At 35.7% G+C, this 27,918-nt stretch overlaps 1 protein-coding gene and 1 non-coding gene across 7 annotated transcripts in view; one reads left to right on the top strand and one right to left on the bottom strand.

The window, feature by feature from the left end:
• Rabgap1 (RAB GTPase activating protein 1) overlaps window positions 1–27,918 on the bottom strand; it is a 163,706-nt gene that overhangs the window by 28,308 nt on the left and 107,480 nt on the right. For 5 of the 6 annotated variants that reach the window (XM_026386295.2, XM_026386294.2, XM_026386297.2 and 2 more), the window contains 6 exons: window positions 9,826–9,939; window positions 6,505–6,579; window positions 3,322–3,447; window positions 2,583–2,726; window positions 849–890; window positions 485–613 (listed from right to left, as the gene is read on the bottom strand). In XM_026386295.2, coding sequence (XP_026242080.1) covers window positions 485–613; window positions 849–890; window positions 2,583–2,726; window positions 3,322–3,447; window positions 6,505–6,579; window positions 9,826–9,939 — 630 coding nt within the window. Of the gene's footprint in view, window positions 1–475; window positions 614–848; window positions 891–2,582; window positions 2,727–3,321; window positions 3,448–6,504; window positions 6,580–9,825; window positions 9,940–27,918 lie in introns of those variants that run through there. The other variant, XM_077797093.1, reaches the window with a different exon arrangement.
• Window positions 12,442–12,515, top strand: Trnae-uuc (transfer RNA glutamic acid (anticodon UUC)). Its single transcript has one exon. It is a non-coding gene; the product is annotated as a tRNA-Glu (tRNA).

Below are 27,918 nucleotides of genomic sequence, written 5' to 3'. Positions count from 1 at the left end.
TTGTGCATTCCTAATCAAAAATATCTAAAGTCTGAAACTTTCTGAGAACCAACATGATGCCACAAGTGGAAAACTCCACCACACCTGACCTCATCTGATGCATCAGTCAGATGCACTAAAAATACTACATAAAATGACCTTCAGGCTGTGGGTAAGGTATATATAAACAAATGAATTTGGGATTTAGAAAGATCTGCAATCCCAAATGTTATGCCACCAACCATTTGGAATAAGAGATATACATGTTATAAATGTTAAAAGAGTTTCATCAGGAAAAGTGAGAAAATTAACTGAACAAAAGAAGTCTTTTTTAAAAAATATTTCTTTTAGTTGTAGGTGGACACAATATCTTTATTTTGTTTATTTATTTTTATGTGGTGCTAAGGATTGAACCCGGTGCCTCACACATGCAAGGCAAGTGCTCAACCGCTGAGCCACAACCCCAGCCCCATAAGATTCTTAATTAGCGCAAAAATTATTTTACCTTCATGTTGCAAGCTAATTCCATCAGTTTTTTTGCATTTTCTTCTGAGCGGTATCTTTTAGGAAGCTGAACTCTGAAGAACTTCAAGGCACCTTCAAAGTCTGTCAATAGCAAGTCATCCTTGGAAGTCTTGAAGACAGAAAAAAATACAATCACGGAATAAAAAGGTTCGCTGTGAAGATGCCTGGGAAGCTTTTAAAATCATGCATTTAAAAAATACCCAGATGATATTTCTTCTTGTTTAGCTACCTATGCATATTCACCATCAGTGATAATATCAGAGCACAGCAACCACTTAGATGAGACTAAGACTAATAGAGCCAGGGTGTGTGCCAGGTAATTCATCTTATGAATAAACACGTACCTTTAATAATCCAAGGGCGACATTAAAAATAACACTTATTCCCTGAAAGAGAAGGTAAAAAATTTTTTCAGTGTCATATGTGATGCATGTGGTTAGTCCTCAGATTAGCCCACGATTTTAGAGAAATTATGAAAATATAAGTTAGGAAATGAATTATCTTGGAAAATAAAAATTGCAGGGTTATCACTGAAAAGTCACTTAAAGTCAACCCATTCTCCTGGTTTTCTCAGAGAAGAGCTTTTCTAGCCCTATATTCACATTTGACAAGAAAGAATGCTTCTCCAAAGTAGGCCATGATTTCAAATCAAATATGAGAATTATAAAACTGTGAATGACCAAAAAATAACTCCTGGTGGACTTGCCCTGTATATTGGGCTACCCCAATCCCAGTACATAAATCCATTGAGCTCTAGATCCCAGACCTGTGTCTGCTCTGAGCTCCTTCCAGTCTGCCTCCTCTTATCTAACCAATCTGGGAATCATGGAGGCAAAGAAACTATGAAAAAGGCATTATCATCTGTGATCAAGTTAAACACTTTGCCTCAGTTTCCAAAACCAATGTTCTCCTAAGGGTTTTCTGAGATAATTAGTTGCAAAGTTTATGTAAATTACTTAGTAAGCCACCTGGCCTTTAGTAACTATTTAACAGATGATTATTTCTAATTATGAAAACCTAGACATAATTTAAAGTTTGGAGATCAGAAATTGGTTACATAAATTATGGCATATCCAAATAATGGGGTGCTGGGTAGCAAGTAATAATAATGGCATGTTGGTAATATAAGAATGAATGAGGCTAACAGATATAAATTCCTCATGGATTTTTGTATGCTTTGAATATGCCATAATGAGACAAAAAGGACAATATAGGTATGTGTGTTCCCAGATGTTCAAGTATTTGAAATGAAAAAACAGAATAGTATATATAGCATAATCATGTTCTAAGATGTATATACATTGAACCATAACATTATGTGTGTCCCAAATGGAAAAACACAGTAACCCATATAGAAATTATAAACATGAATATATATAAACACACAAAAAAGGCTGAAAGGACACATAACTAAATATTAAAGTAGTTAACTTTTAGAAAGTGGGACCAGAAGTATTTTAACTTTTTGCTCATGTTTTAAAGTTTCTATAATGAACATTTTATTTTTATATTTAGTTTTTTCTTAAATACACACATTACATCTCAAAACCCAAAACTCAGCAAAGACTGTTCTTTACTCTGAATCACTCTTCTGTTTAATAATATATCTCCCCAGATTTAGCAAATTCCTACCAAGCTTTAAAAAACAGGGTGAAACAGTCATATAATGAAGTTCTGGCCAATTTGTAGAAGATTTCTTAAAAAGGGAAGCACTTGCCCCCACTCCACTCTTGGCCATAATAAAAGATATGAAGGCTGGAACTCTATTCCATTTAAGGATGGAACCTTCTGCCTTCTTTTACCTGAGAAAGAAATTTCTGTTTTAATTAGTCACTGTTATTTTCAGTTTCTTTATAAAATGCAGTCAAGCCTAACTCTAACTAATACAAATGTCTACAATATCTTTTCTCAACAGAGAGCACTTCAACAAATGTGAATAGTATTCGCTCAAGGAAGATTCACTTCAGCCTGGATTTCCCAGCAACAAAATAACATAACTTAGAATAAACTCTTGACAGAGCTGACACAGAAAGTATGCTGCAGACAAGAGTCAAAGCGCTGTGGCCTCTAATACACACCTCACATAAAAGCAGGTCGATGATATGGAAGACCATGTAGAGAGGGAATTTTGCAGTGAAAAGTGTAAGGAACCACTGGGAGGCATACATGTGTGCTTCAAGGCTGATGTCCAGGAAGTGGCTATACAGGTCAGGGATGTATTCCTGAAATAGCAAACCTCTAATTAGTTTTGGGCACATGTGTAGCCATCCTACTCCCTCTTGGGAGGCTCATAAATCTGCCAGAAATAGGGCAAAAAATCCATATACTTGTGTTCTTCAAAAAAATCTCTGAAATGCTCAGAATACTTATCATCTGGTATTAAGCTGGCACTCAGCCTCTTTTCCAGACCACAAACTAGCTCTAAAGCAAGAAGGATTCCCCACATGGTGACAAGTATTTGGAAAGCCAGTTTTTCTTTCCAAGATATGAAATGTTTGGGAAAGTTGTTTGGGAAAGTTTGTTTCACTTTTGTTATGAAATTCCTAACCAGCTTCACAGCCATGGTGAGTGAGCACTTCTTGCCTGAATGTGCTGTGACAAAGGGCCTTACAAAGTCATTTGCTCTTTCGGCTGTTTTTGAGACTGAAAAATCAGCTCATCCCATCAGGTTCACATTATATTAATCTTGACCTCCTCACCACAGTGAGAACTGACAGAAACAAAAACCTGTTCTTAATCAAGGATGATACTGAGTCCACAATCTAGCTCTCCCTACCCCGCTCTTTTTATTGAAGGCAAGCTGGTTTCTCTTTTTACCTGCATGAGGCGTTCCAACTGGGAAAATTTGCAATGCAAATCTTCAAAGTTTTGCTTGAAAAGTTCCCTGAGACCATAGTCAAACATGATCTTGACCAGAACACTGAATGCCTGTTCTTCAGGCATCTGTAACAGACAGGCAACCAGGGAAAAGTTACAAAACATACACACAAATTTTCTCAGTATAGTAAATCCGTCCTTCTATTGTCTTACCAGGAAATGTAGTTTGCAGAACCTCAGGTCTAAAGTTTTGATTACTCGGGCAAGAAATGTTCAATGATGCCTACTCTGTGTCAGCACTGTGCCTGTCCTCAAGGAGCCTCCCGTACAGCTAGGATATAGTAACTGTAATATGAATTAGGTAGAAGGATCAGTGAGAACACAGGACAGGAAGATCTGCATCTGCCAGAAGTCAGGAATAGGCTTTGTGGGGAGGACAGGAATTGAGATGAGTTTAGGAACAGGCTGATACACAGAGAAGGTTTCATCTTTCCTAAATCATGAGACCTCCATTTAATCATTGTACTTCCCTTAGCTGCCTTTATTTTCTAGTAAAATTTTTTTTCTTCTCCATCACTATTGAAAACACAGCTTGTTATAAAAGAACATTACACATGTTAAGGCTTACCATAATGCCTTAAGTATCAAAGGAATGTTTGCAGTACAGCTAAAAAACCCCTGTTTTACTTCTATTTATAAATAATACATATTTATAATAATCTATTTATACTAATAGATACATCTTCATAGCTTTATGGGAAAATATTTCCCTGAGAACCTAGCAAGATGTCTAGTTTTCAAAACAGAAGAAAAGCACTGACAATGTTATTTAAGGATTGGTATGACAGCAACAAGCCTTTCAAAAGTTGGGAAGGTGGGCAGGCTTCTGTGGAACAAGAGTAGGGAGGTTAGGTAAGCACAGAAATCACTGAGAATAAAGAAGACCAAAGAGCAAACCAGATTAAGGAATAAACGAGAGAAACATAGCATATTATTCAATAAATCAGATCTTTTGAGGTCTTCATCACAGAAGGCAACTTCACTTTCCCACATGTGAGAGAAGTGGCCTGACCACACAGGATTTCTGATTCTCCTCACACTGAAACAAGCATTGATCTTCACACTGCAGCAGGCAACAGAAGTTCAAATCAAAACCGGGGGAATCTGGGAAAGCCATTTTCCATGGGTTATAGTACTTAAGTGGGGATGTCACTGGACTAAGGTTGCAAAAGAAACAACACAGGCTTGTGAGACCAAGATAAAGTTTGACTAAAACAACCAAACAAAATTTTAAAAACTTGACCTCTTTATTAATATCACAGCTTTAACATATTTTTATATGAACTCTTTATTAACATCACAGCTTTTTATATAATCAAAATACTACCAAGCTGGGTTCACAACGGAGAAGAGTTACAAAGTAGCCTTTGCTTTACCTGTATTACAACCTACATAATATAGCTCCCAACCCTTCAATGGATTCCTGCTGATTAGAGAAACAACATGAGATCCTAGCCTCCAGGGCCTCCTAGGGGAACCTTTGCTTCCCTCTCCAGCTCCTACCCCTTCCTCCCTCCATGTAGGATATTCTAGTTACATTCTTCCAATTCCTTCCATACACAAGTGGTTCCCCATTTCAGGGCTTCTATATACTATACTATTCCCTTTGCCAGTGATGCTCTCCTCTCCACACTCATTCATGCTTTTAAAATAGTTTATCTCCACAACAACTTAAAAAGGAAAAAATAACACTGAAAAGTACAAAACAGTGTAGCACCCCTTTTCATGTTTCAGGGTATATTGCAAGGCTACCTCCCCAGAGAAGCCTTTAAATCTAAATAAGGCTCTCTGTTACAATCTTTTATTAAACGTTTTATTTTACCTTCACAGTAACACGGAAATTTGTATGATTATTTCCTTACAACTAGGAGAAGTCACTAGCATTACACCCATTAGGATGAAGATCATGTCCACTACTTATTCACCTCTGACCTCCAGCACAGCACTTAAAACCCTTTGCTGACATCTCCTATGTGGTATTCTTGCCACACATTTCAACTTAAACAAGAGGAAATAATTAGATAAATTAAGAATATGGGACATTTTACAAGACGACTTTTTTTTGAGTTTTTCAAAACTATCAATGGCAGGAAACACAAAAGAGGAAAGTGGGCCAGTTTAGATTAAAAGAAAAAGAGAAATAATAAGCAAATACAATGTCCAAATCTTCCCTGGATAATGATGAGAAAAAAAGGACTGTAAAGAACTCTGCCAAGTAGAAATGGGAAAAAAAATGAATGTGGACTGTGACATTACTGAATAAACATGGCATTTTTGGATGTGATTATTATATTATGGTTATGCTATAGAATGCCCATGTCCTTACAAGTCATATGCTCAGAATCTCATTGTTTGCTACTTCCTTTCAAAAAATAAATTCATGGTGCAAGCCGGTAATCCTGGCAGCTCAGGAGGCTCAGGAGTATCCCAAATTCAAAGCCAGCCTCAGCAACCCAGCTAGACCTTAAATAACTTAGCAAGACCCAAATAAAGAAAAGGCTGGGGATGTAGTTCAGTGGTTAGAGTGCTCCTGAGTTCAATCCCTGGTACCAAAACAAAGCAAAATTCAATTATTTTTTTTCCAATAAAAAATAAAATGTGTGTGTGAAAGAGAAAAAGAGATGCAGAGAGAGACAAAAAGAGAAATCAGTGTGGAAAACACTTATTTATAATAGATGGAGAGTACTCTACCTTTACACTTTTCAACTTTGTTTTGGCTTTAAAAGAAAATTAAAAATCTGGAGGGTAAAGGTCTTTGTGAATAAAGGCATGAATAAAATGGCAATAAAGCAAGCCAAGTTCTCTGCCTTCTTCTCACCCCAATACATAAATCCCCAAACAAACATTAATGATAGTGGCTCCTTTAGAGACAACAGAGTATCCCCAAGGAGCCAACCAATACTAAAATCTACCCAATTTTCCTAGTAATAAAAAGAAAGTCTATCATTGTACTAGTTTTCAACACTTGTCATTTATTCTCACCATGTTTCTCTTGTAGTTTTCAGATACAGGAGTTAAAACTCCTAGAGTCTGGCCAAACCCAATAAGACTATCCTCCAGCCTATAGATAAGTATAAGCTAAGTCTACCAGGTGTAAATCATAGGAGAGACCTAATTACTCACATGGAGAAGCAGCACAGCAGCAAGAAATGACTGGCCTTGACAATAACCAATCTCTTCATCATATACAGAATAAGCCTGAGGAGGGGGGAAAAACAAGAAATTTAAAGGAATGCAGTGACTCATGGGCCATGGTTGCCCTCTAGGATCTTGAACACAGAAGTCTGGAGGATGCTACAGACACTCCACTGGGGCATTTGGATGACCAATGAATGGTGCCAATACCTCTTTCCAATTGCAATTCTTTTTTTACAATAAACAGAACTGACATCACACCACTTCCTGTGGCCAAGGAGTGGAGATTAAGCGAAAAACAATTTCAGCATTGAAAAAGGTTCTGAAAATTTGTGATGGCTCATGCTGTACCCTAGAGATTCCCTTCTTCTCTGTCTGAAAAAATGCAGTCTTCCTACAAGCCCCTACCATATTCTAATTACCGAGCACTAATTCCTCTCTTCTCTGTGCTTCTGTGGCACTACATCCATGGTTATTATAGCACTTACCACACTGCATCTTATTTTTTAATTATTTATTTATTTTTATTGATTTAAAAAAAAATAAATGATAGTGGAATTCATTACAATTCTTATTACACATATATAGCACAATTTTTCATATCTCTGGTTGTACATAAAGTATGCTGACACCAATTCATGTCTTCATACATGTACTTTGATAATGATGTCCATCACATTCCACCATCCTTGCAAATCCCCTGCCCCTCCTCCCTTTCCCTCCCACCACTCTGCCCTATCAAGAATTCATCTATTCTTCCCGTGCTCCCCCTCCCTACCCCACTATCTTCTCTCTGGATTGTAAATATTCTGAGGTCTGGGATGATGTCCTATTCAACCTAGGCAGCACCTTACACATAGCAGGCACTTACTAACACTGTTAATGTCACTCATTTTTCTTTCAGGGAAAAAGTCTTTTGGCAAAGACACCAAAATATAATTCTTCCCCTAATGTCAGCAATAACTTTTCTGGTAAGGGGGAATACATTTGTGCGTTCCTCTGGAATCCTATTTTTTTTTTTTTTTTTGGCAGGAGATGATTACTACCATCTCCTCTGAACATTATCTTAAATGATTAGTAGTGGCAGTTCTAATGTAGAAAGAGAATCCCTACAGATTCAAGATGTTCTTCCCTATTTAATAAGTTTATATCTGGTGAAACTTTATTCTCCACCTACTTTTTTGTACTAAGGTTCCTGTGTCCCAAGAAAACAATTTAAAATTGGGTATGTTTAAATTATCTCTTAGCAAAATGTGATGCCACTTCTTATCAGATAATAATCTAGTTAATACATGAACAGGTTTCATCATTATCTTTTAGTGAAACTATAGCTTTTAAACATACATATAATCATGCTTTCATAAATTCAGATAGAATCAAATGTAATTCTATTAGATTTCCCACTTTATCACAGCTTATCTGATGAAAGGGACATAGGTTGAGAGAAACATATACTTTTCCAAAGACAGGATATGCAAAGAGGGCTTTAAGAAATGATCTGTTTACGATACAAGTAGATACCATTTTCCATCTAACAAATTATTACAAATGAACAAATGCTGATTCCAAAGTTGTTAAGATTGTGTTAAAAACTGGTAGTAACACATGCCAACACAGCTCTTTGTGTGGGGAATATACATAAATTCAGAATACTGGTCAACTTTTATGTCTGTCTTAAAATTTTCATAATAAAACATGTTTTAAAATAAACTCTATTTTAACACTCATTTTTTCGATGTACTTGATATACCCTGACACGGAGACTTAAGACTGTGAGCTAAGCTAGATTTGAGAACACCAATGCAGTTGTGATAGCTGCTACTTTCAGATGGAAGGGATCTCCCAGGGGACAGTGCATAGCTGGAGAGAACTACCAAGTGAACACCCAGGGGAAGGACTCTGTCATAAGGTCAGGCAGAGAAGGAGAGCAGGAGAAGGAGTTGGTGAAGTTGTGAGAGGTGAGAGTATGACCAGTCAAGAGGAGACAGCTGCAGGGAAAATCACCGAGAGAGATTCGGGCTGGACTGCAGGGCTCAGATGAGGGACCAGAGGTTTCCTTCTGGGTCATCTGTAATAAGGCGAGGAATGACAAGAGTGACTACTTAAGTGGAAAATACAACTAAGAAGAGAAGTTAAAAAGGCCAGGTACATGCCTGTTATCCCAGCAGCTCAGAAGGCTGAGCAGGAGAATTGCAAGTTTAAAGCCAGCCTTAGCAACTTAGGGAGGCCCTAAACAACTCGGCAAGTCCCTCTTAAAAAAAAAAAAAAAAAAAAAGGGTTGGGGGGCAGTAGTGTGGCTCAGTATTAGAGCACTTGCCTAGCATGTGTGAGGCATTGGGTGCGGTCCTCAGCACTATATATAGACAAATATTGTGTCCATCTACAACTAAAAAAAAAAAAAAAAGAAAAGAAAAAGAAGTGTCTATATCAGACAAGATTAAAAATCTGAGCTATGTGTGTCTTATGTAGAAATTTAACTTAAATTTAAGAAAAATTTGTCAACTCTAGTTATCCTCTGAGTTCATATCATATTCTTCATCATTGGAGAGTCCATCCTTTATTGCTATCCTATCCTAAAACCAGTTGTTAGTTTTTCCTTCTCCATCATAAAATTCTAAGTTCCTTAAGGACAGGTGTCTACTACATAATTGATTTTGAATAATTACTTGATTAATACTGTGGGGGAAAAAAAGACTAAAAACTAGTTCTAGCAAAAAAAGACTAAAAACTAGTTCTAGTTCTAGGTCAAAGTTGAAAAACTGGTCCCAATTTTTTCTTTTATCTCTATATCTCTGATATATCATTTTCTTTTTGAAAACGAGATTACTGAAGTGAAACAGGCTATCATTTTCCTTACAGTGCTGAGGTACAGAGCTTCTGACAGAATTCAGTATTTTCCACCATGGTGCAGTGCTATAAATCCACCTGGATGCATCCTGGCACTTCCCACTATTGGACTATACCCAATGTGAAAAGTTTAGCATGTACAATGTAAATACTGCAAAGAAGATGCTATGTTACACGGCTCTGAGGTTCTTAATATATAAGCAAAAGTATAAATAGGGATCCAGAGGACTGTCATCTGAAAACCCTAACTATAAGGGAGAAAAAAAAAATCTCTACTACTAATTTCTAACTATTTCCTGTTCTTTAATGAATCTAAAATTATGTTGATACCTTTGATTTTATAGCCTTTTCTCTCCTTTCTGCATTCTTGACCATCAAATACGAACTACACTTTGTGATCATATAATTTCAAAGAACCAGAACGCCATTCAAAATGGAATTTTTTTTTCTGACATGAAATACCTTGCATATTTTATATAAGGAATCTTGTCCATCTCCTCCTGTGTCTTTGAAATAATCATGGGCTGGAAATGTCCGGTTAATATCCCGTGTGATAGCACTGTCCTGGGGAGACTCCTGTAGAAAAACATATGGGAAGAAAAGGTTTAGTGGGTCAGTACTATTGATATTTGTTTGGTTTATAAAACACGATCTTTTCTTTTACATATTTTAAAATGCTGCAAAGATACACATGTACACATGCATGTCCATAGTCACTGCCTCTCTAGGGCTAATCACGTAAGCCAAAGTAAAAGCAAATGTTAAGGGGTTGTGGGAAAATGAAAGACAAGCAACTCCTTTACTCTATAAACCTCATTTTATATTCCATATTTAATGCAAAGAAGTGTAGCCGGTGACCTTTCTATTGTAAGAGAGAAAATGTGATATTCAAAATCAGTTTCCCATAGAAAATACTCAATCTAACTTCAAAAGGCGGAGGGGTAAGGTGTTTCTGTTAGAATAACTGATGACAAAAAGTGCTACTTTCTTAAACAAAAAAGCAAATAACCCAATCAACAAATGGGCCAAGGACTTGAACAGAAACTTCTCAGAAGAGGATATACAATCAATCAACAAATACATGAAAAAATGCTCACCATCTCTAGCAATCAGAGAAATGCAATAAGAATGGCAGCCATTATGAAGTCAAACAAAAATAAGTGCTGGCGAGGATTGGGGGAAAAGGTACACTCATACATTGCTGGTGGGACTGCAAATTGGTGCAGCCAATTTGGATAGCAGTATGGATATTCCTTGGAAAGCTGGGAATGGAACCACCATTTGACCCAGCTATTCCCCTTCTCAGACTATACCCAAAAGACCTAAAAAGAGCATACTACAGGGACACAGCCACATCAATGTTTACAGCAGCACAATTCAAATAGCTAGAATGTGGAACCAACCTAGATGCCCTTCAATAGATGAATGGATTAAAAATGTGGCATTTACACACAATGGAATATTACTCAGCTCTAAAAACTAACAAGATCATGGCATTTGCAAGCAAATGGATGGCATTAGGGCAGATTATGCTAAGTGAAGTTAGCCAGTCCCTAAAAAACAAATGCCAAATGTCTTCTCTGATATAAGGGGGGTGACTCAAAATAGGATAGGGAGGAAGAGCATAAGAAGACCACCACTAAATAGGGAAGACAGGTGGGAGGGAAAAAGAGGGAGAAGGGGAGTTGCACGGAAGATGGAAGGAGAACCTCATTGTTATACAGAATACATATATGATGTTGTGATGAGAAAAAGAAAAAAAAAGTGTGTCACATTAGATTGGATAGAGAGAAAGGATGGGAGAGGAGGGGAGGAGTAGGGGGGATAGGAAGGGCAGCAGAATAGAATAGACAATATGACTGATGTATGTACATTCCATGTATGTATTATATGTCAAAATATATTCTGCTGAAATGTATGACTAAAAAATAATAAAAATAAATTGTATGGTTAAAAAAAAGAAAAAGAAAAAAAAGTGCTACTTTCATTGATTCTTGAACATGAAGCCCATGTACCAGTTGTCAAATGAAAAAGAGAATTTTCTTAATTAGGGTTTGTCCTTGGAGCAAATGGCATAAGAATATATGTAGCAATCAACATGGTATGAAACAAGATCACCAAATGAAAAGGAATTTAAACATGCTATGAGAAAGTATTCTTTGTTTTTGCCAATGGAGAAAAACTGCTTCCTTTTCTATAATGAGTTAACTAAAACTGAACAAATGATAGTTAGGAATCCTTCATGAAACATACCAATCACCCAGATATTTCTAATTCCTTCCCTTGTTAAATCCTATTTGCTCACATGCTAAAGAACTTCAATAATGCACTGCCTTCTTAGCTAAGAAATAGACTTGATTCTTCTTGATAAGAATATATCATAAGCAGCATACTATTCAAGAGCCTGGATGGTATTCTGGTTTTAACATGAAAAATGAAAGTGATAATTTTTTTCTTCCAGTAATTTCTCTAGCCTTTGGGATAATCATGTTCCTAGGGCCATGAGTATCTTACAATTGTGAAATTTGAACTGAAAAACTTTATATACTTTTTTTTCTGGTTCTTTTTAGTTATACATAACATTAGGATTCATTTTGACATAATTATAAAAGCATATAATTTGTTCCAATTCAATCCCTAGTATCGCCCCCTTTTCCTTTCCTCCTTCCTCTCCATGATCCCTTCTCTCTATTGAACTTTCTGGAATTTACTTAGGCTTTTTTTTTTTTTTTTTTAATGTTAGTGTCTTGTGGATATACATGATGATGAAATTCACTGTGGTATATAACATATAAAGCTTATGTTTTTAAAAGTTCTGATAAACTACTTATTCCTGCAAGACTGCCAAACTGCTTTATTGGCACATGTTATTACTAGTTATTAACACTGTTTTAATAACAGTTAAGGCAGTTCAAGACTGTGTTGATCCCTGACAAAAGGAAAAAAAAAAAAAAAAAGGTAAGACCCAAGACTACAGCAGCTTACTATATGGTGGCAGATTCCAGGTGACAACTCATAGATAGGGAACTGAATCAGAGCTAGAAATAGGGACTACCTGCCTGAGTTGAGGGAGACAGCTGGGGATATGGCTCAGTTGGTAGAGTGCTTGCCTTTCGTGCACAAGGTCCTGGGTTCAATCCCCAGTACCACAAAAATAAATAAATAAATAAACAAACATATAAATAAATAAATAAAAATGAGTTGGGGGAGATAGGGAAAGAACAATCTCACAGGTGGTGTTTGTGGAGGACAAGGAGGCTAGAATGTGTGACGCATAGGACTAAGAAAGGAAGATGAACAGAGAGCTGCAGAATTACCTAGAAAGGTCCCTATAAGTCATAAATCATTAAAAAAAAAAAGATAAACTGGGCACTTCATCAAAAAATTTTAAATCTCACTATCTCACTACTCAAAAATCCACTGTTAATAACATGAACCGGTAAGCCACATACCAGGATGAAATACCTATAAAATACATCTGATAATGGAGTAATGAACTCAGTTTTAAAGTGAACATACACGGGCTATGGTTGTGGCTTAGTGGTAGAGCACTTGTCTTGAATGTGTGAGGGACTGGGTTCACAAATAAAACAAATAAAACATAAAAAATAAACAAATAAAACAAATTGAACATACAATGTAAAACAGAACACAGATAAAATCATGGACATGAGCATATATTACATGGTAGTGAATAAAAAATTTTTTATGTTTAACAAATCTTTAATTTACCAATAGATCAAACAAACAACAATGGACTGACCAGGTATTAGTACATTTTTCATTGATATAACAAAACAGCAGAGGCTAGATATTTTAGAAAGAAAGGGGTCATTTGGTTTACAGTTTTGGAGGCTGCAAGTCCAAGATCAGACACCTACCCACTATGGGTTCAGTTTCTGGTGAGGAGTCACTTGACTGGGTCACCACAGGGCAAAAGGCACCATGGTGGGAGCACATACAAGAGACATCATGTGGCAAGACAGGAAGCAATTCACTCTCTCAGGAACTACCTGGGTTCCAATGAGGACAACCTTAATCTTGTCCTAGGGCAATACCACCAATGACATAACCATCTCCCACTAGACCCCACCTCTTAAAAGATACCACCAATACTTAACATCACTACAACGAGGACCAAGGTTCTAACACATAAAACTTTGTGGGAAAAATCACAACTAATCTACAGCAAACCATGAGTACTAGCTTGAATCTTTTAAACTAGAGCATGACCAAGAGTTTACATTACCCTTAGCATCATGAAGAGAATAAATGAACTAGAATTCATTAAAATTTAAAATTTCTGCTTAAAAATACCATTAAGAGAAGAAAGCAGGGCTGGGGTTGTAGTTCAGTGGTGGAGTGCTTGCCAGGCACCTGTGAGACACTGGGTTCTATACTCGGCACCACATAAAAATAAACAAATAAAATAAAGGTATCGGGCTGGGGATGTGGCTCAAGCGGTAGTGCACTCGCCTGGCATGCGTGCGGCCCGGCTCGATCCTCAGCACCACATACCAACAAAGATGTTGTGTCCGCCGAGAACTAAAAAATAAATAAATATTAAAAAAAAAAAAAGGTATCGTGTCCGTCTACAACTAAAAAATATTTTTTAAAAAGAGAAGAGCAAGCAATATATTTATACGCACACAGAACTCAAAGGGAAAGGCAACTTAATAAAAAGGACACACTTGACACTTTGCAGAAGAAAATAGACAAACACAAATAAATAAATGAAATAAATGAAAAGGTAGAGAAATGCTAATTTAAAACCACAGTGAGACATCCAAACAAGATGTCTGCAAAGGGAGAATGATTGCTCATACAAAGATGAGGAGGACTACTACTTGGAATACTTATGGGATTTCTGAAAATCAGAATTCTAATTTGAAAGTGTTGTAGAAAAAAAACATCATGGGGCTGGGGATGTGGCTCAAGCGGTAGTGCGCTCGCCTGGCATGTGTGCGGCCCGGGTTCGATCCTCAGCACATACAAAGTTGTGTCCTCCGAAAACTGAAAAATAAATAATGAAAAAAGAAAAAAAACATCAAAGGGATAGTAAGCAATCGCTGAAGGAGCCTGAAACTTGGAAAAAAAAGTGGATGCTTAAAGTACTAACTATGCTTAATATGAATTTCTAACCAGCAAAACTTTCCAGAAATGATGAACAGACATACATTGATATTCTCTCTTTCTGGAACTGGGGATTGAACCCATTATCACTGAGGAATACCACCCGCCCAAGACCTTTTTTATTTTGAGACAGGATCTTGCTAAGTTGCTGAGTCTGGCTATGAATTTGCAATCCTCTTGCCTCAGACTACCGAACTGCTGGGATTTATAGGTCTGTGCCACCATGCCTGGCCAGACATATATTATTACTGATCTATATTCAAAATGAAGTTTTAAGAAATTTTGTGAAAAAGTCTATTAATTCTTTTGTTTTTTTTTTGGGTGCTGGAACCCAGGATCTTACACATGCTAAGCAAGTGCCACTAAATTCTACCCCCCCAGCCAAAGCTTATTAACTCTATTCTTGAATTATACCTCCATCTGAACATTTGAACTTCTAAGGAAAATTCTTAATGGAAAGGAATTGAGAATTGAAAGGAAAAGAAGTGATAGGAATATGAAAATCTTTGAATTTTTTTACACCAGTTGCATCAGTTTTACCAGACTAATGATATAGAAGACAATCTGAAAAAGGATATAATTACTAGAAAAAAATACTATTTGGAAATGTAAATGCACATAGGATGGAAAAAAATTTTAAAAATTGAAAACACTCTATAATCGTTCAGTTTTCATCAATCATTCCTTATCTACTGATCATGGGAGCCAGTGAAGAATGAAAGGGTAAAATGCTCTCAAGAGAAGGTCAATTTGAAAATTCACATACTGAATTTCTGAGGACTTCAAGAATGATAATAAACTAAGAAGTTCCATGTGAACCATTTGCTTAAAATATTTGGTCTTAGGAAATATACTGAAGAATTTGGAAGAAATCCATTTGAATTACCAGAGTTCAAGCCCTTACAAAAACGATCTAGAAATTCTAACAATGACAAATTTAGTAAGCTCCTACCAGAATAATGACATCATTAAATTTGAAAAGGTTCTGAAAACAAATCACACCAACATTAAGGATGATCCCTTTCCTAAGAGAACACAACAAAGATTTCTTGCAAAACATTCTAATCAAGTGCATATAAAATTAAACCTGATGCAAGAACACATATTCTTTTCATTCCGAAGAAGTAAAACATAGATGTAGCTGATGTAAAAAGCTTGTGGTATAACACATGGTGCATGAGCAAACTGATCATGAGCAAACTGATCAAGTCAAGCAGATACATCCTCTCAACCTGCTGTAAATGCTGTAAATACAAGGAATGAAAGGCAAAACTATCGTCAAGTTATATGTCCTGACAATAAATTATGGACATTATGACAGAAGTGTTTTTTTTCATCAACTAGTTTTGTTTTGGCTGTTTCATCTATCTCAAGAAAAACAGCCTCCATCTCCTTAAGAAAACAAAAATGCCACAGGATTATACAATTCTGATATCTTGTGAACTTAAAAGGTCAGATAGCAGAAATTCTTGGCTGACAATCCCAAAAAACCAAAGGCCAAATGTTTTCTCTGATATGCAGATGCTAACTCACAATAAGTGGGGTGGGGAATGGTGGGGAGTGGGTAATAGAAATTCACTGGATTAGACAAAGGGAAACAAAGGGGAGGGGAGGATGGGAATAAAAAAAACCCAACAGAATGAATTAACTTACTATTTTCATATAGAAATACAGGATCAGTGAACTCTAATTCATGTACAACCACAGATATGGGAAATTATAATCCATGTATATATGATACATCAAAATACATTCTACTGTATGTATAACTAAAAAGAACAAGTAAAAATTGTTTTAAAATAAACAGTAGAACAGCAACAACAAAATTCTTGGCTGAGCAGGCCATTCAGTGTTGCAAGTATTCAACTGTTCCTTTGTAGAGCAGCCATAGACAATATATAAATAAGTGAGCGCTGCAATGTTCTAATAAAATTTTATTTATTTACATAAACTAGAGATATGGTAGATTTGGCCCCCAGGCAGCAATTTGCCAACCTCTGATATAATTATACAGCACAGTAATTTGTCATGGGCAATATGACCAGAGAGATTTTTTTCTCATGATTTTAAATGCAATTATAGGCTACTGTTGATTAATTTTACACATTTTGCCCAGAAACTATCACAAATAACCTGCTATAATTTGAAATGTATACCCCTTTAAACACTTGCTTTTTTTTCATGTAGTAATGTATGTTAAAAATATTTGCTGCATCTTGCAAAAGTCAACTCTTCAAAAGTCTTGTATATGCAATGTAGAAAGGTTTAAATGAAACTCTGTAATTATAGTGATATATTTTCTCTTACATTTTAAGCAACAAAATAAATTATATATACAGCTCAGAAACTGTAAACATATACAATGACACACATTTGACTGACAAAAATTTAAAAAAAAATACCAAATATTGATGAGGACATAAAACAACTGGAACTCTCACTGATAAGGGTGTTTGTAAAGTGATTCAACTACTTTGGTAAATTACATGGCTGTTTCTTATAACATTAAATATACATCTATGCTGACCCAGATATTCAACTCCTAATAACTTTATTTCTAATAGCCCAAACTAGAAATCCCAAATGTCCATCAACAGAAAGAGAGATAAAGTCATATATTCAAACTATGAAATACTATCTGGCAACAAAATGAACCTCTAATACATATAATGACATAGATGAATCTCAAAATCATTATGTCTAGCAAAAGTCTATGGTGATAGAAATCAGAAAGTGGATACCTGGGGTGCTGATGCTATAAAGAGACAGGAGGAAATGATCGCAGACAATAGAAATGTTTATACTTTCTTTGGCTGGTAGTTACACAGACATTTACAACAGTCAAAGCAAATCAAACTGAACACTTAAAAGAAGTATACAGTTTTATTGTATGTAAATTGTACTATGCTTACAAAAACACTAATCTCATTCCCCACTGGTTGCCATCAATATTTCTTAAGACTTCTCTATTTCTACTAAAGAAAGTTTTACCACCTTCTCTGTCATTCAGGCCCAGAACTTCACAGGTTTCTGATAACAGCTCCCATAAATGATCACTGATCTAGAGATTAGTACAGTATGGATTCTGTCTCTTCCTATTCACATCCAATGCACCATCCAAGGCCAGGCCTATGTTTTTATGGAGAATAGTAGATAGCCTGAATGAATGCCTTTGTTCATATAACAAAATACCATAAACTAAGTCACTGAAACAACAAAGTTTTTGCCCAGAGTTTTGAAGCCTGGGAAGCCTAAGATCAAGATGCTGGTAGATTTAATGTCTGCTGAAGGTCACCTTTCTGGGTCTTTAGATATCACCTTCTTGCCATGTCTAACTCTTTGTATGCCCTAACAAGGTAGAAGGAGCAAGCCGGATCTCTGGTGTTGTTATTTGTTTAATTAATTTTAACAAACTTATCATCCCACTCCTGAGGAGTCAAACTTATGATTTAATCAACTCTCTGAGGCCTCCTTTCCTCCTACCATCACACTGGTAATCAGGTTTCAACATACAAACTCAGGGGAGCATAAATAATACAGACCACAGCAATGACCTTCTCTCTTTGTTTCTATCAGCATGACTATGTCAGATAATTTTATTTTTAAATATTTATTTTTAGTAGTGGTAGTTGGACACAATTAACTTTATTTATTTATTTGTGGTGCTGAGGATGGAACCCAGGGCCTTGCATGTGCGAGGTGAGCGCTCTACCCCTGAGCCATAACCCCAGCCCCTGTGTCAGATAATTTTAATTTCCTAAAGCACAGTCCAATAAGATCATTTTGGTCATGAGTATCAAGATAAAGTATATGTGAAGTCAAACATTGTGTTGTATGACCCTTGAATCCATCCCCAGTACCAAACAAAAACAAATAAAAAACTGTCAAAGTCATCAAAAGGGGGGCTGGGGCTGGGGCTCAGCAGTAGCATGTTTGCCTAGCTCGTGCAGGGCCCTGGGTTTGATCCTCAGGACCATATAAAAATAAATAAAATGAAGGTATGGTGTCTAACTACAATTAAAAAATAAAATATTTTTTAAAAAGTCATCAAAATCTAAGAAACTGTCACAGGTGAAAAGAGCCTAGGGGGGCTGGGGATGTGGCTCAAGCGGCAGCGCGCTCGCCTGGCATGCGTGTGGCTCAGGTTCAAGGATGTTGTGTCCCCCAAAAACTAAGAAATAAATATTAAAAAAAAAAGAGCCTAGGGAATATGAGAGGACTAAATTATGTAGTAACCAAGATGGAATCCTAAAGAAGAAAAGGGACATTTTATAAAAACTAAAGAAACCTGAATAAAGTGGACTTGGGTTAGCAGTAATATATCAATACTGGGTCATTAATTTTAACAAACTTATCATCCCACTATAAGATATTAGTAACAAGAGTTAGTGAAAGGGTAGAAGGGAATTCCTTGCACTAGTTTCATAATATTTCTGTAAATTTAAAACATTCTTTAAAATAAAGTTTATTAAAAGAGAAAACCCATTACCTCCTTATTATACAGGTCAGAAATTTAGACTTAGATTAAGCCAATTGAGTTTATAACCTGGCCACCCAAGTTAAGCACTTATTAAGGCACTCAGTAAAATGGCTTGAACTGGTAGAATGAAACTGGTGCTCAAGCTATGGATATATGCTCAACAGTAATCAAAGGTAGGCTCTGTTCATGTGACTAATTTTTTGGGTGGAGGATGTGGTTACTGGGGACCCACAGGGTGCACTATCACTTGGCTATATCCCTAGCCCTTTCTGTTTTGAGACAGCGTCTCCCTGAGTTTCTTAGGGCCTTGCTAAATTGCTGAGGCTGGACTTTTGAATTAGCAATCCTCTTTACCTCCATCTCTTAATTTCTAAGAGACTTTTTTCTTGGTCCCAAATATGGTTCTCTTAGTATTATGTGATAAAGCAATGGTGAGACTTTGTTACAATTTCTTAAATTTTAAAGCTCTTTGAAAATAGTTTGTGCAGACAAAAAGCTAAGGAAATGATAACATTTGTGCTTTATTCTTCTCATCCTGCTTTTAAAAGCTATTCACAAGTTCAAAACTCAGGGGTACCACTTCTGCAATCTTTCTGGATGACTATTTTTATACCTTACTGTGAGAATTGGCCCTCTGGGTAACTTCTCAGGATTTATAAGGTATTGGGAACTGGAGGAAACCCTTTGAGTAGATACTCTTTGTAAACCCAAGTTGAAAAATAGAAAGCTAATAAGAAAGGCAGGAAGAAAAAGAAAGTACCCAAACAAAGAAAATGCAGTGGACAGCTGCCATGAGAAATAACCAACTCAGGAAAGATTACTGTTTTCTAAGTTGCTTGTTGCCCAAAGAAAAATTCTTCTTAAGACTAATCCTGAATGTATTAGTATCTATAGATGCTTTATTAAAAGTCATCTTGTAATACTGAACAAAACAAAATAAAACCAACCCCCCACCAAAACCCCACTCCAATACATTATAACATACCTATCTTTACTGTGTGCTTGTGAATGTGTGTGTGTGTGTGTGTGTGTGTAAGGTATTAGGGATCAAACCCGAATTCTTACCCATATTCAAGTCCATGTTCTTACCCCAAATAAAAGCAAATCTACTACTACTGTGCATGTTGGGTAAGCCTTCTACCACTGAACAGCCCTTTATATCTTTTACTTTGAGACAAGGTTTCCCTAAATTGCCCAGGATGGCCTCAAAATTATGATCCTATTGCCTCAGCCTACAGGGTAGCTAGTGATCACTAATGTGTCCCACCACACATAGCTTTTATAATATATTCTGCAGGAATAAAACAACAATTCATTGGATACATCTTCGTTTTAAATTAGACATCATTACCCTAAGTACATGTATAAGACAAAAATGGTGTGAAAATACTTTGTGTACAATCAGTGTCTTGAAAAATTGTGTTCTATATGTGTAATATGAAATGAATTGCATTCTGCCATCATGTATAACAAATCAGAATAAATTAAAAAAATAAAAATTCAGCAACAACTTGTTAAAAATGATTTGAAGGGGCTGGGGATGTGGCTCAAGCGGTAGCGCGCTCGCCTGGCATGTGTGCAGCCCGCGTTCGATCCTCAGCACCACATACCAACAAAGATGTTGTGTCCGCCGAGAACTAAAAAAAAATAAATATTAAAAATTCTCTCTCTCTCTCTCTCTCTCTCTCCTCTCTCACTCTCTCTTTAAAAAAAAAATGATTTGAAGACCAAGTTTTATTAAGTGTAATTTCAAAATTCATGTTTAGAAGTAAAACTGATTTAGAGAACAAAATAAAGAACAAGACTGTTAAACCTGTGAAAACAGATGTACCTGTTTTGGGAAGACCAAGATGGTCCTAAAAAATCTGCAAAATCTGGAAATTTTATTTCAAAAGGTCACATTACATCTAATAGCATTTCTAATTTTATAGAGCCAAAAAAAAAGGGATAAAGAAAATTGTAATAATTGATTTGCCTTCTAAAATCAAACACTATACTCTTCTTTAAGAAATGCCACATAAGAATTATGACACAATAAAAAGAAGTTATGTACAGTGTGATCAGCCTGGGATTTCATGAACAGAATTGTGGCTACCGTAAATTCTTTGATACTGTATGGAAAGTTTTGTGTGCAATTTTCTTAGCAGAGTATTCAGCACTTTTAACAAATCTGCTAGCATGTTAAGCTTCATTAGGGTCAAGATTTGTTTTGTTCTTTATCTCCAACTAAGGAAGAAAAAAAAAAACACGTAACATACAGGAGGCACTCAACAAATACTTGTTGAATATTAATTTTCAAGGGGATATAGAACAGACAATAGGATTCAGAGTCACTTACTTACAAGTAATTTCTTATTGACAAATGCATCTTCACAGACTTGACGCATCTAAATCTAGCCCATATTCTTACCCCAAATAAATATATTATAAAAATGAAACTATTCCCTTCACTTTTTGAACTGTAAGTAACATTTAAATTCACCAGTAGATAATGTATGTTTTTTCTTCTAAATTCTTCTAATTAAAGTCTACATAGGGCTGGGATTGTGGTTCAGGGGTAGAGCACTCGCCTAGCACGGGCGGGACCCAGGTTCGATTCTCAGCACCACATAAAAATAAAAGCATTGTGTTGTGTCCATCTACAAAAAAGATTCTCTCTCTCCCTCTTTAAAAAAAAAGTAAAATAAGAATTCATACCCTATTTGAATCAAATGTATGATACATGATATGTCAAGATCATTGTAATGTTTTGAGCAACTAATAAAAAAAAAGTCTACATAAAACAAACTTTGAAAATGGGCTTTTTGGCTGGGCATGGTGGTGCACGCCTGCAGTCTCAGCAACATGGAGGATAAGGCAGGAGGACCCCAGGTTTCAGGCCAGCCTCAGCAATTTAGTGAGATCTTGTCTTTAAAAAAAAAAAAAAAAAAAAAAAAAAAAAAAAAAAAAGCCTAAGCCAACTGCCCCTGGGTTTGAAAGAAAGAAGGAAGGAAAGAAAACAGGCCTTTTCTTTTTAATCATACGAAGTGCTTCCTTGGATGAAGGCTGTCCAATGTTTATCAAAAAGGAGAAAAACTAACACCTGTCTCTAATAACATGTAGATAGAGACATATATGATGTTCTTAAATATAAAAAAAAAAGTACGTCAAATCTCAATGAATGGCTCTTCTCTTCTGTATGTTACAGGGGAGAAATGGCTATTTCTTCTAAATATCAGGTATCCTTCACATGTATCTTAATGATTTCAGATTTTTTTTTTTTTCGAGAGAGAGGACTTTTTTTAATATTTATTTTTTAGTTTTCGGTGGACACAACATCTTTATTTTATTTTTATGTGGTACTAAGGATCAAACCCAGTGACCCACGCATGCCAGGCTAGTGCGCTACCCCTTGAGCCATGTCCCCAGCCCAATGATTTCAGATTTTTAAAAATCAGTATTTTTGTTGGGTGCAGTGGCACAAGCCTGTGATCCCAGCAACTTGAGAGGCTGATGCAGAAGGATTCAAAACTCCAAAGCTTCAATACATCAAACACACACCAGATTGGAATAATATTTACATGAACATGGGTAACTTAAAGGCAATTCAAAAGCTGGCCACAATGTGTGCATAGTGGACACAGACAAGGAATGAAGAAAATGGAATACAGATGCTCTACCTTGCTCACAATGTCATGTACAGGACACACTCTCTGGGGTTAGGCACTTCTATCTAAAAACCAACTCTTCTGCTTACTAATCTGCATGACTCTGGGCAAGTCACTTACTAATCTGAACCTTTTCTATCCATAAAATCTATGCAATTTCCCCTGACTCATGAGGCTTATCAGAAGCAAAAGAAATATGGCACAGAAAGTAGGTGGCATAAGGCCTGATACATCAGTGGTAACTCTTTCCCACAAGATTTGAGATTTATGATGCTGGCCCATTTCCAATTTGGGAGAGATGCCAAGGGACAAAATGTGTATTTGGCAGGTTTTCCTGTTTGGGACTTAGTGCCCTGTGGGGGAATCTACAATCACAGTAAGTAATTCTGAAATCTATTATATATTATCAACATTATACTTTATTATAATCATGTGAAATTTTAAAGAAGATAAACCCAGTAGCAAAAAACCTGACACTTATAAATATAATACAATAAGAAATGTTTTTGTCTTTTTAGCTTATAAATCATACTAATCCAAACACACTGTAGAGCTCAATATGAAATACTTTTGCTAATTAACCTTTTTTTCTTTTTTTTGGTAGATCATTTGTCAGAGGTAAAATCCACTTGGGTTTCCACATTATTACTGTGATTTAGGAAGTTCTTCTATATCAAGACATTGCTAGCAAAAAGATTTCATCTCATTCCAGTTAGAATGGCAGCTATTAAAAATACAAACAACAATAAGTGGGTGAGGATGCGGGTGGGGGGAAGGTACACTCATATACTGCTGGTGGGACTGCAAATTGGTGCAGCCGATGTGGAAAGCAGTATGGAGATTTCTTGGAAAATTGGAAATGGAACCACCGTTTGAACCAGCTATCCCTCTCCTCGGTCTATACCCAAAGGACTGAAAAACAGTATACTATAAGGGACACAGCTACATCAATGTTTATAGCAGCACAATTCACAACACCTAAACTGTGGAACTAATCCAGATGCCCTTCAATAGATGAATGGATTAAAAAAATGTGGCATATATACACAATGGAATATTACTCAGCAATAAAAAGAGAATAAAATCATGACATTTGCAGGTAAATGGATGAAGTTAGAGAAGATAATGCTAAGAGAAGTTAGCCAATCTTGCCCCCCAAAAAACAAATGCCGAATGTTTTCTCTGATATAAGGAAGCTGACTCATAGTTGGATAGGGAGGGGGAGCATGGGAAAAATAGATGAATCTTAGATGGAGAAGAGGGGTGGGAGCGAAAGGGAGTGGGCAGGGGATTAGCAAGGATAGTGGAATGTGATGGATATCATTATCCAAAGTACACGTATGAAGACACGAATTGGTGTGAATATACTTTGTATACAACCACAGATATGAAAAATTGTGCTCTATATGTGTAATAAGAATTGTAATGCATTCTGCTGTCATATATAAATTTAAAAAATTAATTAAAAGACTATCAAATAATTTTGCAACTCCAAACATCTCTACCCTTTCTTTACTTCCCCCAGTAAACAATTTATCCCAAACATGCAAAACAAAAGGCAACCATGTATTGTCATTAATGAACTGTCACAGAACCTTTACTGCAGAAGCCAGACTTGATAAGCCTGTTCTAGAAACATTTGCAAAACAGCTTCTCTAAATTTTATAATTTAAAACTATATTAGCTGAATGGTTACTTAAGTATTATGTTGACTCTATGGCATACAATGTAATAGAAAAGTAACTGACTTCTTCAGAAAAGATGGCTATTTAATAAAATAATGTACTTCTATTACATTGTTTTAGTCCAAATATGGCAGTATAGTGCCCTTCTAAAAATAAGTCCAAATCCCAAGTGATATGCAGCCCTTTAGCTACGTTCATTTCCTTTTAGGGCTCAAGTTTCCCACAGGAAAATTATTCAATGTTTCACAGAACTATTCCAAATCATGTATAGACAAGGCTAACTGCAAGGCCTAACTTTTCCTAAGTGACACTATTACTGATTGTCCTTCACAGCAACCCATCATAGGGAGGCCCAACAGGTAGGAAATACTGAAGATTGTCATGTGTGTTCAATGACAAAAGTGAACACACACGGTGCCACTGAGTAAAAAAGGTGATGGTGATGGGGGCTGGGGTGGGAGGATGGGGGGTGGAATTTATGAGTCAGCCAAATCAGAAGGAACAGAATTTCTATGTACAAAATCATATTCCAAACAAATGATTCTGATAATTTAAAGTACTTCATTCAACTTTATTATTTATGATACTGAGTAAACTGCTTATTAATACAGCTTAACACTGATTGTATTATTTGACTTATTCGTTTGAGGGCTGTATAAAGCATCATGTATCATGAATAAAAATATCCTTAAAATCACCCACAACTAATATACAGTACTCATTATACATACTACCCACACACAGGATCAAGTATCACATTCTTTAAGCTATATTTCCACACAACCTAATTAATTATGATTCTAAAAATGTTTATGTTTTCTGTTTTGTTTCAAAAAGTCAGTTTCTTCTGAAATTAATAAGTTTAAAGTTAGATTAAGTGTGCCTATTGAGAAGCAAAAATAAACAGCCCCTTAAAAATAGCTAGACTTATTAAAACATAATTACAACTCTATGGAAGTTTCCTGCTCTTAAAATATTTTTAAAAATTAAATGACATTATTGATGTGAACATACTTTATATATAGAGATACGAAAAATTGTGCTCTATACGTGTAATAAGGATTGTAATGCATTCCACTGTTGTCGTGTATTTAAAAAAATAATAAAATGAATTAAAAAAATTAAATAGGAATGTATGTTTTAAAGACAGTGGTTCCAAAATATTTCTATCAGCAAATTGCAGAATTGCATTCATAATTCTGTACAAGGTTTGTATTCATATACATATTCCAGATGAAAGGTATATATTCTGAAAATCAATGTTTATTTTAGTTATATTTTTTATATAGCTTTCAGGTAAAAATTATATTTTCTGGAGCCCAAAGGAATAAAAAAAAATCGGTTTAAGATTTTAACTTTTCTAATGAAGAATTAATCTTGAGAAACAAATACTTAAATCTATATTATTTTATCATTAATATATAAATTATTAAGCAAACTAGATCTTTTTCTATCAATCTAAAAACTTAAAACTTGTCACACAGGAAATCATTCAGTCAAAGAACTAGGATCTATGTATTAATGGGCCCTCCTAGGATTAAATTCTTATATTCTTCTACTTAAAATTCTTGGAAAACAAAAACTTTAAATGTTACTAAATAAACTGTGATCTTCAATTTCACTTAAGCAAAATCTCTGCTCTTCAATCTCACTAGCAGTACACACATTACACACATCAATGAAGACATTCTAGACCATCAATTTCATTTATTTCCTCTAACAAACATTTCTGAGGTTGTTACCAGTAATCAAGAGAACTTTTTAGCTAAAAAATGAACACAATGTCAAATTTTAATTTTTTTTTGATGGACAGCACCAATGGAAAGATTATTTTTATTTTACTGAACTCCAAACCTAACATTTGTTTCCTTTCTTTCTAAATCTGCTGGAAACGCCTGTTTCTAAGAGCCAGACAAATGTTGAACAACTTTTTTGACTTATTTGTATGGTATTACCGAATCTAAGAGACATCTAATCCTGGATTCCAATCCCAACTGTGCAACTAACTTTGTCACTACTCTGGGTATGGCCCCTAAGGGATCTTTTAGCACTGTCCCATTACCTATGCAAAAATCATAAGTTTACCTCTAATTCCTAATTAGATCCAAATCTGTTAGTCACTTATTTCAGGCTTTGATCAGTTTGTTTCTGACTTTATTCTTCACTATGACCTCAATTTGAATCCTCTACTCCTTTACCCTATTCACAAGGAAGACAGCTGCACCAGCTAACATGTATTGAATGCTTACTGTGTACGATGTACCATGTTGAGTTTTACATGCATTAGCTCAATTAATGCTCACAATACTTGAATGTTATTAGTGTTATTAGTTAAGACAACTGAAACTAACAGCAATTGTGTACTTTACCCCAAGTCTCACAGCTATTAAGTGGCAGGGCTAAGATTCAAATCCAGATCTATTCCCATCTCAAGCATACACTTTAAATCATTACATAACGCAGTGTCTTTATTCCTTAAGTATATAAATGGCCCCTCTTATGATGGGGATGTTACTCAGTGGTAGAATGCATGCCCAGCATGTACAAGGTTCTCGGTTCAGTCCCCAGTCCTACAAAACAAACAAACAAAAAGCTCCCTTTCATGAAACCTTTGAAGCTTAAAAACCAAAACTTTAATTTCCTCCTGAGATCAATTACATTAAATCAATACCTTTTTAGCACTTTGGCCTCAAATTTCCTTTCTATCTCTGAAATATTAAAGGTCTCACTGTAAACCCCAATGTTTTTTGATGAAGTACAACTAAATATTGTATGTGAATCTTAATGTCCACGAATTGTATAGCAGCACCGTTTTGGAAAGCATTTTCTGAAAGCAGGACAAAAAACATAAAACATCAGTATGAACTGGAGCAAATCATCAACACAGGACAAACTTGAGGGATTTATAATCCCTGAGATAAGGAAGCACACCAGGCTGCTCCACTTTCACAATGGGGCTTTCTTCTGGGGGTCTGTGCCAATTTTTGCAGTCCTGAAAGTCACTAGGACATACTGAACTCTGGCCAAAAAAAAAAAAAAAAAAAACTAGGAGCAATCTTTTACTGAGTTTTGACCATGCCACCAAGCACAGTCCTACATACTTAAGATGTGACAGTATCTACTTTTCACAATAATTTTAATGAAATGTTATCCTATTTTATAGAATAGAAAATCAAGCACTCAAATTCTAAAAGTCCATGCTTCTTTTCACTATCTTCCCCTTTCGGAGGGACAGAAATAAGAGAAATGATGATATAAGAATATGCAGTAACCACATGAACAATTTCAAGATTAATTTATTAATGTAACATGCACTTCATCTTGAAGAGACTAGTATGATAGTGTCACCTTCATTCAAAGATGAGGATCATTCTGAAGTTCAGACAGATTATCTAATTAATTATCAGAAGCAGGGTCTAAATTTGGTTTTGTTTCCAGTGCTCTACAGGCCACAACACACATCCTCAATAAAATGATGTTAACATTTAGTGGAATGGTTTCAATTCCTACAAATACCATGTCATGAAGAAGGGAAACCTTTAAAAATGAAAAAGGCTTGGGTCAGATTTTGTTCCCCAGAGGCCACAAATGGCCTTCTTACTTTTCTCTT

The sequence above is a fragment of the Urocitellus parryii genome, chromosome 4, assembly GCF_045843805.1.
Source record: "Urocitellus parryii isolate mUroPar1 chromosome 4, mUroPar1.hap1, whole genome shotgun sequence".
NCBI classification, from domain to species: Eukaryota; Metazoa; Chordata; class Mammalia; order Rodentia; family Sciuridae; genus Urocitellus; species Urocitellus parryii.
The sequence above is the reverse complement of the archived record's forward strand: the minus strand, read 5'-3'. Positions and strand labels throughout refer to the sequence as shown.